This window comes from Cebus imitator, unplaced genomic scaffold, assembly GCF_001604975.1.
Source record: "Cebus imitator isolate Cc_AM_T3 unplaced genomic scaffold, Cebus_imitator-1.0 Scaffold163, whole genome shotgun sequence".
In the NCBI taxonomy this organism is placed as follows: domain Eukaryota; kingdom Metazoa; phylum Chordata; class Mammalia; order Primates; family Cebidae; genus Cebus; species Cebus imitator.
The window spans coordinates 1,831,523-1,843,936 of record NW_016107478.1 but is presented as its reverse complement, the minus strand read 5'-3'; the positions used below and the strand labels follow the sequence as shown (position 1 = coordinate 1,843,936).

Here is a 12,414-nt window from a genome sequence, read left to right as displayed (position 1 = left end):
AAAAGAAAAAGAAAATGATTTTTTCAGGATAATATAATTTAAGTCACAATAAAGACCTGAAAGCCTCAGTTTGTAAGGGAGAAAAAATGCATTTTCGCTGTACAGCCCTAACTTTTGCTTGACCCAAGGCCAGCAAGAAATGTTTCTTTTTATTTATATAGTTTTTTCCTTTTGTGACAATTTGGTGTTTCTGAACGCTAGGGGCTCCCAGATTCTCTGGTTTGAGAGTAACTTTTCCTTTTAGGACCTTTTTTTTTTTTTTTTTTTTTTTTTTTTTAAGGGGGTGGGGGAAAATGTGGCCTTATTTATCCTACGTCTTAGGCAGCTTAAGGAAGGGGCTGTGCTTTCTGAATCCATCCGAGCCAAGTAAGGAGGTCCCTCTCTCTCTCTGCCCACCCCACGTCTTCTCTTTTTAAAGGACCTCGTGAAATAAAAGTGCAGAAAACAAACCCAGGCGATCACAGCAGCAGCCGCCGCGGCAGCAGCACCAACAGCAGGAGGAGCAGGCGGGTCGGGAGGAGGAGAAGGAGGAGGAGGAGAAGGAGGAGGAAAAGTTGGAGTTAGGGCAGGCGCTCCGGAGTTGCTGGACTCAGCGCAGCTCCCATTCATTAAGGAACCAGCTGCGGAGGAAGGTGGCCGAGCGCCCGCGCTGCCCACTCGCGCGCTCGCGCACTCAGACGCGCGCCAGCCCAGCGCGTCCCAAGCAGCGCAGCTCTGCAAAAGTTTCTGCTCGGGATCTGGCTCTCTTCCCCTTGGACTTTCGAACGATTTAGGGTTGAGAGGAAAGCAGAGGCGCGCAGCAGGAGCAGAAAATACCACCTTCTGCAGTTGGAGGCAGGCAGCCAGGGCTGCACTCTCGCCCCCGCGCCCGGAGCCGGGGCCCACCGCCACTCTCCGCAGTAGCCTCGGGCGCCTGGGTGTGTGGCTGCTGTTGCGGGACGCGAGGCTCGCGCCGCAGCCAGCGCCATGCAAAACTACAAGTACGACAAGGCGATCGTCCCGGAGAGCAAGAACGGCGGCAGCCCGGCGCTCAACAACAACCCGAGAAGGAGCGGCAGCAAGAGGGTGCTGCTCATCTGCCTCGACCTCTTCTGCCTCTTCATGGGTGAGCCCAGCTCCGCTGTCCCTCGGCCCCTCGGCCCTCGGCCCTCGGCGCGCGTCCCAGCCCAGCCCGGGGCCGCGCCAAGCTGTCAGCTCCGCCGGGCCCCCGCAGCCTTCCTGGGGAGCCTCCGCGCCGCCTGTGCCCGAGGCCCCCGCCCTCCCCGATCCCACTGACTTCCAGGCCTGTATTTGAGTGGGTCTGGGCGTGCTTATGCGTTCGCGGGCAACTGTAAACCAGCTCCGTAAAAGTCATCTCCAGGCTGGAACCCCGGGCGGAAACCCGAGGAAGGTGTGGGTTCGTCCTTTTAGCGTAAGGGAAGTTGGTTGCGCCGTGCTCTGGAGCCAGCTTACAGCTGGTCGCCCTCCATCCTAGTGAAATGGATCGCCCGGAGAGCCCGGCTCCTGCCGGGAGCCGAGCTGCCTTCCCGCAGCTCTATGTAAACATCCAACCCTTCCGCCTTTGCTGCCCAGGCTAGCCAGACTGGCAAGCCGGCCTTGTCACTTGCTTCCCTCGTGGAGGTGCTCTCCCCGGGCTTGGTGCTGGGCACGGCTTCAGCAATCACTTGAGTGCCTACTGTGTGCCAGGTGGTAGGCTGTTTCACGGGCATCAATTTTAGCTCGCCCACCCCCTGACTCGGTGCAGCAGGGATGAGGAGCCCCATTTCCCTGATGGGCACACCAAGACACAGGAAAAGCCAGTGCGATCTTGTTTGGGGACCACACATTTAATTGCACTCCCACAAAGTTGAGGCGATGGTCCACTTCTGTTTTCCAAAGTCGTTGAAGCCACAGCTGGAACAGCGGTGGGAGTTAAAGGAATTGGAGTGGGAGGGTAAGGAGGATTTACGAACTCGGTAGGGGAGGGAGAAAGCGCTTCACCCGAATGAACAGGACTTCCAAGGTTGGAGTCAGTTTAGGATTTTTTTTTAAGTGAATCATGGTGTAATGGAAAGCGCACAGTACTTGTCATCAGAACACTACCACTCTTGCCACTTGCTGGGTGTGCCACCTAGCTGCCTCAGGGGCCTCAGTTTCCTCAGCAGTTGAATGAGTGGGTTGAAGTAGATGCTCTCTAAGGCCCCTTCCTGCATTAAGAACTCGGATTTGGTCCAGGAGCTGTTCTGCCAGCTCTGCTAACTGAAGAAACATCTGTGTTCCCAATTCAGTTCCCTTAAAAATAGAACTCCTGCACGGAGACTTAAATCCCCTTTGAACTGGATTTGCCCATGCAGATTTTGCAGACCAGAGACTTCTTAGACTGGAGTTATACCTCCCTAGTGTTCATGACTCTTTCTGTAGCACTGTCTGTACTGTGCAGTGTCCTCTTGACGGTCCATAGCAAAGAAAGATAGGCTTCTTAGAGATTAAAAATCAATAAGAATGCCCCTTTCAGATAAGGAGAGACAACTGAAAGTATAATTGTGCTCTGTGGAAGGGAAGAAAGGTCACTACAGGTGGCACATCCCATTTGCACGTCTCTCAGTAGTAATTCAACAGTAAGATGCTATGTAAAGGAATTGTCACTGGGGGGCCTACCTTCCTGAAAGCAGCTGGCTTATTATCATGCGCAGTGGGACAGATTCGTACTTAAAGTCTTGTAACTAAGCTGTTGAATTTTTAAAAGACCTTCCCTGGTCCTAGGGGAGTACAAGGAAGCACTAAACACATGGAAGTTGTTTGCTGTAAACTTGCCTGAAACTCCCAGTGTTTACTCAGTGTGTTTTGTTGGTGGCAGGGTCTTTCTAGACTTTCTAGACTGCCTGTACAGGGTACACTCCTACCTCCTACTTTGTGATTAAGAAAGCAGAGCTAGAACATGCTTGACAGCCTTGTACAATTTCCTTTCCACCCTTGTGATTTCAGAAGGCAGTCCCAAGAGATGATGTCTTATGAAAGTGAAAAGGAAAGAGATGTAAAGGAATTTGCAAGAAGACACACCCATCAGCTATAGTTTAGCCAGGGATGTAAAAACCCAGGATACTCTGTTGTACATTGAAGGTGTAAATAAGGGGTGTGTGTGTGTGCGTGTTTGCATGTGTGTGCACACGCATGTTTCAGTTCTTCATTTGCTCCAACTATCCCGTCTCCCCAAAGCTAGTATTCTAACCTGTTTATTATATTTATTCACTGCCGTCTTACGTTTGAACAAAATGATTTTGTTTATCTCAGAAGAGCAATATGCTGTCAGGACCATGCATTTTATTATAGATGCACATTACTACTTGTTTTAAGGGGTGCCTTGACATTAAAACTGTGGCAATAGTCATTTTCAAAGTGACTCATTGATCAGTGTCTCCCCTGCTCATAGGCCAGATTACAATATCACTAATTAAATGTCTCTCAAACACCTTTAATAGGAAAAGTTTTTTTGTAGGAGAAATATTTAGGTGAAGTATTTATGCATGAGAACTCTATTTGGCTTCCAAAAGAAAAATTAATAGCATGACATGTGATTTTAATATTCCATACACCACAGTCCTAAAAAAATTGTTTCTACTTTTTGCCTAAGACTGTCAGTATGATTTAATTTTTATATAGTTTATTGATCATATGGTCTGGATTACAGGGCATTAATATATTTAGAAGAGAGACAGTTTTCTGTTTATTCTCCCACAGGAATATATACCAAGCTTCATCTAGTATCTGGAAAAAATAAAAGCTGATGTGCTGTCAGTGTTATGTAAGTGGAAATATGCAAGTAGTCGAACTTGTTTCACATATCTTTTTAGAACGTTACATTCTTGGGGAAAAAAACAAAGGTCCACTCTTGTTTGAAACCAAGAGTGGCATTAAATAACACCAGTGGGAGCTTACCTTTCACAGGACAGCTATTTTTGCCAATTAATTGCTTTCAAATACAGTTACGATCTTTGGTGATAGTTTTTCTGAAATTGATTTTGTTTTCCTTTCAATTAAATAATGTTTATCACCTCCTGGTTTTTGTGCATTGATTGTGGTATGTGGGGTTGTGGGAGAGGGACAGACAATTCCCAGGTAAGAAGGGAGGAATAACTATTGTCTTTCTAAGCTCTGTTAGACTCTTTTTAATATAAATTTATGCATGCACTCTTTAATGCAACCCCCATGAATAGATTATCTCCATTTTATAAACCAGAAAACCACGTCTCAGAACAGGGAAGACTAGATTAACACTGAAGTTGATTTGAGTTGATCCCCAGTTCTCAGTTTAGCATGAGTAGGGTCCTTTCCCCACCTGAAGAATCTTGAAATTCAGGTTTTCATCAGAAAATTCTGAAGCTCAGTTTGCAGACAGTTCTGCCTCTCCGGATTTCCCAGTTACCCATTTGCACCAAAGCAGATAAATAAAGTTGGTCCCAGTGTTCTGGTCAGTGATACAGAATGTGGGTAGTCAGCAACCATGCTATCTAATTTGGTTGCTCCACCACGTTTTGGGATGTTTTTTGACTTCCAATTAAGTGGTTGAGGTATAATTCTAGAACTGGTTCTACATTTGGGATACATAGAGTCATCATTTATTATTATTTACTTTTAATAGTGAGAGAGGGGCAGCATGGCATAGTGAAAAGAGACACTTAGAGTCAGAAGCTTCAGGTTCCAGGTTGGCTAGTGCCACTATCTAGTTGCATTGTGTGGATGAATTGGTTTTCTGTTGGCCTCAGTTTTTTTCCAACTGCAAAATGACTGATTGTATGGGATTGTGTCTAATGTTGCCATTAAACATGCAGCGACCGATTTCTAGTAGAGGCTTGATATTAGAGACTTGACATATGCTGAATGTCTACCTTATGCATCTGCTCTTCTAAGCTCTTCATTACATATTGGCTCTGTGAATCATCACAACTAGAGATGGGAATTATAGTCTTGTACTACCACTGCACTGTACAGCTTTGGAGAAATTAATTTGAGTTTTCTGAGTCTCAGTTTCTTTACCATTGCAAAAAAGGGAAGGAACTAGATCATCTTTCAATGTCCTTCTAGCTCTAACAATTTTATAAGTCTGGGCTAGCAGATATTGTGCTGTGGAAACCTACTCACTGCCTCTCTTGGACTATTTATCATTAATTGAATTGTTATATATGTATGACCAAACAATTAATGTTGAAAATTAGCTTGATTTGGTGTTAATTCTCCAGATGAGGTAAGCACTGCTTTGACTAAGGTTAAGGCAATGGATTGAGAAACTGACTAGATTTTCCTTGGCTGGATGTGTCCACTCACCTGCTTCTTGAAATTTACATATTTTCATTAATCAACTGGTGAACTGCCTAGCCAACCATCCTTAATTAAACTAAAGAAGAGGGCCTCAGTTGGGTGCAGTGGCTCACTCCTATAATCGCAGCACTTTGGGAGGCAGAGGCTGGAGGATTGCTTGAGCTCAGGAGTTCAAGATCAGCTTGGGCAGTATAGTGAGACCTTGTCTCTACAAAAAAATAAAAAATTAACTGGGTGTGGTGGTGCAACCCTGTAGCTGTAGCCAAGCTTCTTGGGAGGCTGAGGAAGAAGGATATCTTGAGACTAGGAATTGGAGGCTGCAGCGAGCCATGATTGTGTCACTGCACTCCAGCCTGGGATCATTTAGTAGGTAAGTCCTGTTTACTTTTCTAGTATGGTTAAAAACTTCTATTTCTTTATTGTCCAAAATGGCTAGGGTTTTTTCTTGTTTTTTTCCTTCTTCATCTTCTTTTTAGCTCTTTTTTCTATCTTCCTTAACTTTCTTTTATACTTAAGAGATATACCATGTGAGTAGCTAGCTGCCTTTGTGGGAGACTGCTAGGTCAGAATTGATGGCTTTTTCTGCTTTTCTCTTGATTATCTGTCAATTTTAGATTCCTCCTTTACCTTTTCTGTGCAGTTGTTTGGGCTAAGAAGCCCAGTTGGTCACAGCGTGATACTAATGAGACCATAGTCAAGGGCTTCTTCCCTGGGTAGGCAGTTATATTTATGGGGATCCCTGTGCTGTGTGTCAGTTCAATCCAGTACACATTATTTAAGGAATAATACTTTTTTGGGGGTGTTGCCTACTTTGCCAGTATTTCATAAACTCACCTAACATGGGTCCTATCTGGTATGAAATACAGATTCTAGGACTCCTCTCCAGGATATTCAGATTCAGCTGGCTTTGAGCCAGGACCTGGGATTCCATATTTTATAAAGACTGCTGGTGATTCTTATCATGCCAGTTTTAGAATCACTATGTTGGTTAACAGCTGATGTCTTAAGGGCAATTTAATTATGTAATGGGCTTTCGTCCCTGCACTGAATGTTTTGGCAGTTTCTGCATTGTGAGGTTGTGAGGTTGTCTGTGTTTTTGTTTGTGACTGGTGCACCTGTCTTTTTCAGTTAAGATAACCAAGTTTGCTAGAATTCCTTCAAACGGAAAATTACTTCTGGGCGCAGACCTGAAAGTGTCCTGTGACTTTCAGTGCGAAGACTTAGTGTTATTTCTAATGCCATATTTATGTATTTTCTGTTTTTAAACTGAATTCTATGTAGTTGAAGTTGCCAGCCATGTGACCCCCTTTGGATAAATAAAGTGTTAATTCTAAATACTTTTGAGATACTAAAGTTTGTGCATGAGTGCAAGGTAAAGCAGGAATAAATTAAATTCCTGAAGAGAGCCCTTAAAAGATAAAATAAGCTTGGCAAATTAGTGTGGAAACAATACAAGCTTTGGATTTCCCCAAATCTGTGTTTGAATCCTGACATAAAGCTAACAGCCACCTTTTGCCAAGGTGTGATTTGGGCAAAAATTATTTAACCTCCTCCAGGCTTCAGTTTCCTCATCTGTAAAATAAGCAAACCTGGTAACACCTGTTTGTTGTGAATCTCAGGTGAGATAAAGAATCTGAAAGCACTCTGAAAAGTTCAAAAGCACATTATTATCAGGTAGGAATTATGTTGGTATTGTTCTTCATGTAAGAGTGGAATTTTCACTTTCTTTCCAGTTTTCTTACTCCTCAATGGTTTTATAAAATCATCTTTTTATTTATTGGCAGCAAAGTTGCCTGAACTGTATTAAGGAAAAGATCCTGAGAAGAATCCCAAGAAAAAACCTAGCAGAGTGGACACAAATGTTTTCCATTAGCTAAAGACAAGCACTGGCAGGTTTTCTGACCCTTTCTGAGAAAGTCGAAGTGACGGAACTCAATAAGCTTTGGTGGTTGGATTCTCCGCCTTTGAAAGGGAGAAGGCCATATCATCTTGAGTGAAAGACAAATATGCCTCAGGAAGGGTGGGAGAGAATTTAGAAAGATGGCCTGTTTTAGGGTCAACTCTTACTTCGTGTCATTCAACAGCTCAGAGGAAAACCTAGCTAAAAAGAACAGCAAGGCCAGGCACTGTGGCTCAGCCTGTAATCCTAGCACTTTGGGAGGCTGAGATGGACGGATCACCTGAGGTCAGGAGTTCGAGACCAGCCTGGCCAATGTGGTAAAACCCTGTCTGTACTAAAAATACAAAAATTAGCTGGGCATGGTGGCGCGTGCCTGTGATCTCAGCTACTCCAGAGGCTGAGGCAGGAGAATTGCTGGAATCCGGTTAGCAAAGGCTGCAGTGAGCCAAGGTCCTGCCAAGGTCCTGCCATTGCACTCTAGGCCTGGGTGACAGAGCAAGACTCTGTTTCAAAAAAGAACAGCAATGATTGGGAATGATCAAAACGCTGGCCATCTAGGGGACCCTAATGTATCTGCTAAGGAAGGAAGGTACTGTGCTAGGCCACCATATTTATTATGCAGGCCAATCATGTGGTATTGAGACTGGATCCATTTTATAGATGAGGGAACTGTAGCTCAGAGATGTTAAGTAACTTGCACAAGGGTACCCAGCTAGAAAGAGGTCACCAACTTTTCCAGAGCACGTGCCAGTTTACCTTGCTGCCCCACTTTTCAATGCAATTAATGCAATCAAGTTGGTCTTTTTCATTTCTTTCCATTTCATTAATTTCAGAGTCTTAAGGATATTATTGGGCAGTAGACAGAGCAAAACAGCTTAAAGCATGATGAATAAGCTTCTCTGTAGACATAATAAAGAAAATACCATTGGAGCAATTCCTCATTGCCTAGATTCATGGAATCTTTAGAATTTGGAAGTACCTTGGAGTTTTCATTATCAACAATATCAAGGTCATTTTTTAATGTCAGTTAGAAAAATAGGCCATTCTGAGCTGGCAGAAGGGTGAGAGGTGTGAGGGGAATAGCACAGGCCTTGGAGTCATAATGGAGTTTGCTCACTATTATTAGCCACAGAACCTTAGGCAAGTTTACTTAATCTCTGTGAGGCCTCAGTTTCCTCATCTGTGACATGAGGTTCTGTATGCACTGTGATGTGGTGGGGACATGCCTGGTACAACGTCTGGCTCATAGAGACACTCAAGAAGTGGTTGCTGCTGTCATTATTGTCACCACGTCCTGGTCAGTGCCCTTGGTTCACAAATGGGAACTGGAGGCCTTGGTTGGCTAGTAACTGTCCAGTGATAGTGAAAGAGCAGGACCTGGAACAAAGGTCTTGCCTTTCTACCATTCTGCTTTTTGGATGCGTATTGTTGGTTTGAAATTTGATATTATTCGTGAAATAGAGTTCTCCGGAGAGCTCTATTCTCTCTCTCTTGCCTAAGTCAGTAGAAAAAGGAACAAGCCAAACAGGTTTAACTTTTAATCCAAATCAGTGGATGTTAGCTGACTGAGGCCAAAAATACATAGGGCAAATGTGAAGGACTAGGCAGTGTTTTGATACATTACTTTTCTTCAAACTGATATTTATTTGTGGAAGTGCTTATTACCAAGATCACTGCTGAATGATTTGAGTTGGAACAGGTGACTTTTTCAAATGATGATGTATCTCAGGGGAGAAGAAAGAGAATCCATGTTTTCAAAGTTTTTGCTTTTTATTCTATTTATGTATTTTTGCTTTTTAAAAGCCTTGCAACAAACTCTCATGTGACTGAGGATGAAATAGTCTCAGATTAAACAGGTTTGTCAATGGCATGCATTAATTGTCAGTGCCAATGTTCAAAAGAAGGCTAGGTAAGGTTCTTGAACATCCTTGTGAAACTATTCTTCCCTTAAGTCTAGGTTAAATGATAAATTATGATCTGCACTAAAATTCCCAAATTTAAAACAAACCAAACAAAACAACACACATAAGACTCTTTTGGAAACCTTTGAAAGGAACTTGATTTCTGTGTGCTTTGAAAGTATATATTGCAATCAGGGTATTGGTGGTACGTGTGTTTTTGAGGTTTGTCACAAATTAACAAAATTATATGCCTAAAAAGTTTTTCAGAGAAATGCAAATCAGTGTAAGCGCCTTGTCATAATAAGCAGTGTGCTTTGGTTCCTGTTTATGCATCCCTAAAACACATAATGCACATGATTACATTGACACGAAGGAAGCCATTCTCACTGATGCTTTCTTTATATCTGCCCCCCCAAATTAGTGTATGGTATCAATCAGTATAATTTCTAGAGAGCTTATTTAATTAAGTCTGTTTGTACCTGTCTTTCACAGATAAGGCTTGTCTTCTGCAGATGAGCACCTACTATGTGCCAGGCCCCAGATTTTCCATGGCCTTAAGGCATTCCCAGGCTGGTGAAAGGGAAACAGACTTTTGCCTAATGACAAACACTATGTAAGTGATGACTTTGGAGCCGTAAGGGAGGGCCTACTCTAGCAGCACAGTGAAGGGTGGTGAAGCTTGCCTGAAGATGTGGAGCTGGGTCTTGCAAAATAAATAATAGCTCACAGGCCAGGAAGCAGGAGAAGGGAATGCAGCAGAGTGAAGCACAGGTGCTGAGACTTGGAAGCGGGAACCCATTTGGGAAGGGTGAGTAGCTGGAGGCTGGAATGTAAATGTGTTTGCATTGTAGGGCGTAGAAAGGGAGGCTGTTGGAGATGAGGCTGGAGAGATAGGTTAGAGCTAGATTATGAAAGGGGACTGGGTATGGCAGGCAGCTAAGGAATTTGAGCTTTATTTTGGCAGACCAGGAGAAGAAATGGAGTTTTGTTTTTGTTTTTCTTTTTGTTTTGGGAGATTTCATAGAGAAGCCTACCACCTAGGAGTAAAATTGCTGGGTCCTATGGTAACTCCGTTTACCTTTTTGAGGAACTGCCAGACTGTTTTTTATAGTGGCTGCACCATTTTAGAAATATCTAAAGGCAGCCAGGCGCAGTGGCTCACTCCTGTAATCCCAGCACTTTGGGAGGCCGAGGCGGGAGGGTCATAAGGTCAAGAGTTTGAGACCAGCCCGACCAACATAGTGAAACCCTGTCTCTACTAAAAATACAAAAAATTATCCAAGTGTGGTGTCAGGTGCCTGCAATCCCAGCTACTCAGGAGGCTGAAGCAGGAGAATCACTTGAACCTGGGAGGCAGAGGTTGCAGTGAGCGGAGATTGCGCCATTGCACTGAGTGACAGTGCAAGACTCCATCTCGAAAAAAAATAATCTAAAGCTAGTTAAAATACGTAAGAAAAATACAAGAGTTTTACAAAAGATCTTTGGAAGGAACATATTCATGAAAAGATTGGAGGAGGGAATTAATCTATTCTTATTCAGGTTTGGGACAGATGACTGGACCTGAGAGTAGGTAAACTGGAGGCAGGGGAGCAAAACACACGTGGGGCGGCAAGTACAAGCAGAACCAAGGGTACTGCGGCAGGAGCAGAGAGGGCTGGGTCAGGCCATGACAGGTACTTCCTGAACTCCAGTTCTGAACTGTGGTGAGGCCAGTCCTTCCAGAAACACTTTAAATGCAGGATTTATAGGAGATTTACAAAATCCATATAAGATTAGTAAATGCTTCTTTATGTGCATAGCTTTATTTTGAAGATAAGGCTATGAGTTATATTCTTTTGTTGTTGTTCTGGAATTTTTTTTTTTTTTTTTTTATCTAAGACGAGGTTTCACCATGTTGGTCAGGCTGGTCTCAAACTCCCGACCTCAGGTGATCCACCCACCTTGGCCTCCAAAGAGCTTGGATTACAGGCATGAGCCACCATGCCTGGCCTGTTCTGGAATTTTTAAATTTCTCTAATGCCCTTTAAAATAAGTGGGCTATAAATCCTCTAGGTTTAGAGAAAGGATTTTTCCTGGGTTGCGATGGTATTTTTTTTTTTAATATCTTTATTGAGATATTCACATACCATGCAATTCATATATTTAAAGCACGCGATTCATTGGTTTTTAGTATCTTCACAGTTAGGTAACCATCATCACAACCAATTTTAGAACATTTGTTACTGCAAAAAGAAATGATACCCACCAGCAATCACTCCCCATTTTTCCTCCACCTTCCCACATCTTACAGCAACCACAAATTAAATTTCTTTCTCCATAGATTTGCCTGTTCTGAATATTTTATATAAGTATAATCACATAATATGTGGTCTTTCGTGACTGTCTTCTTCTGCCTGGCATACTGTTTTTAAGGTTCATTCATATTGTAGCATGTATCCTTACTTCATTTCTTTTTATTGTTAAATAATATTCCATTATATAGATATACCACATTTCATTTATACCTTCATCACCTGATGCACATTTGGGTGATTTCCACTTTTTAGCCATTATGATTAGTGCTGCTGTGAATATCCATATAAATGTTTTCAGTTCTCTTGGGACTGTATACTTAGGAGTGGAATTCCTGGATCATATAGTAACTGTATGTTTACTTTTTTGAGGAACTGCCAATCTGTTTTCCATAGTAGCTCCACTGTTTTAGAAATATCTTAAAATTAATACAAATATGTAAGGGAAACAATGCCAAAATTTTCCTGAAGATTTGGAATTCACGTATTCATAAAACCACTATAGCGTCACTTTGTTTTAAGAGGGATTTTTCACAAAGAAACACATTTTTCATCAGTTTAGTGGTGCTACTGGGTTTAAGACGAGTGAGCAGAGAATAAACTGACTGGGAAATAGATGCTGGGTGGTCAGCTGGACCTGCTCACCCACTGTGTAGCACTTCCACAAAGCAGGCTGTGACCTATAGACTCTTGTCTCAGCAGAATGAAGAATGGATCTTCAGAGTACCTCAAAAACAGTTAAAAGTGCAAATAGTAAAACCTATATATCCCTAGGATCTGCTTTACAATTTTTTTTTTTTTTTTTTTTTTTGAGTTTGCTCTTGTTACCCAGGCTGGAGTGAAGCAGGGTGATCTCGGCTCACTGCAACCTCCGCCTCCTGGGTTCAAGTGATTTTCCTGCCTTAGCCTCCCGAGTAGCTGGGATTACAGGCGCTGTACAGGCCGAGCTAATTTTTGTATTTTTAGTAGAGATGGGGTTTCACTGTGTTGGCCAGGCTGATCTTAAATTCCTGACCTCATGATCCGC

At 43.0% G+C, this 12,414-nt stretch overlaps 1 protein-coding gene across 1 annotated transcript in view; it reads left to right on the top strand.

Annotated features, from left to right (window-relative positions):
• The first annotated feature begins 282 nt into the window (after nt 1–282).
• PLPP3 (phospholipid phosphatase 3) overlaps nt 283–12,414 on the top strand; it is an 86,781-nt gene continuing 74,649 nt past the window's right edge. Inside the window, exon 1 of the mRNA XM_017543988.2 lies at nt 283–1,105. Coding sequence (XP_017399477.1) covers nt 967–1,105 — 139 coding nt within the window. The 5' untranslated portion in view covers nt 283–966. The remainder of the gene's footprint in view (nt 1,106–12,414) is intronic.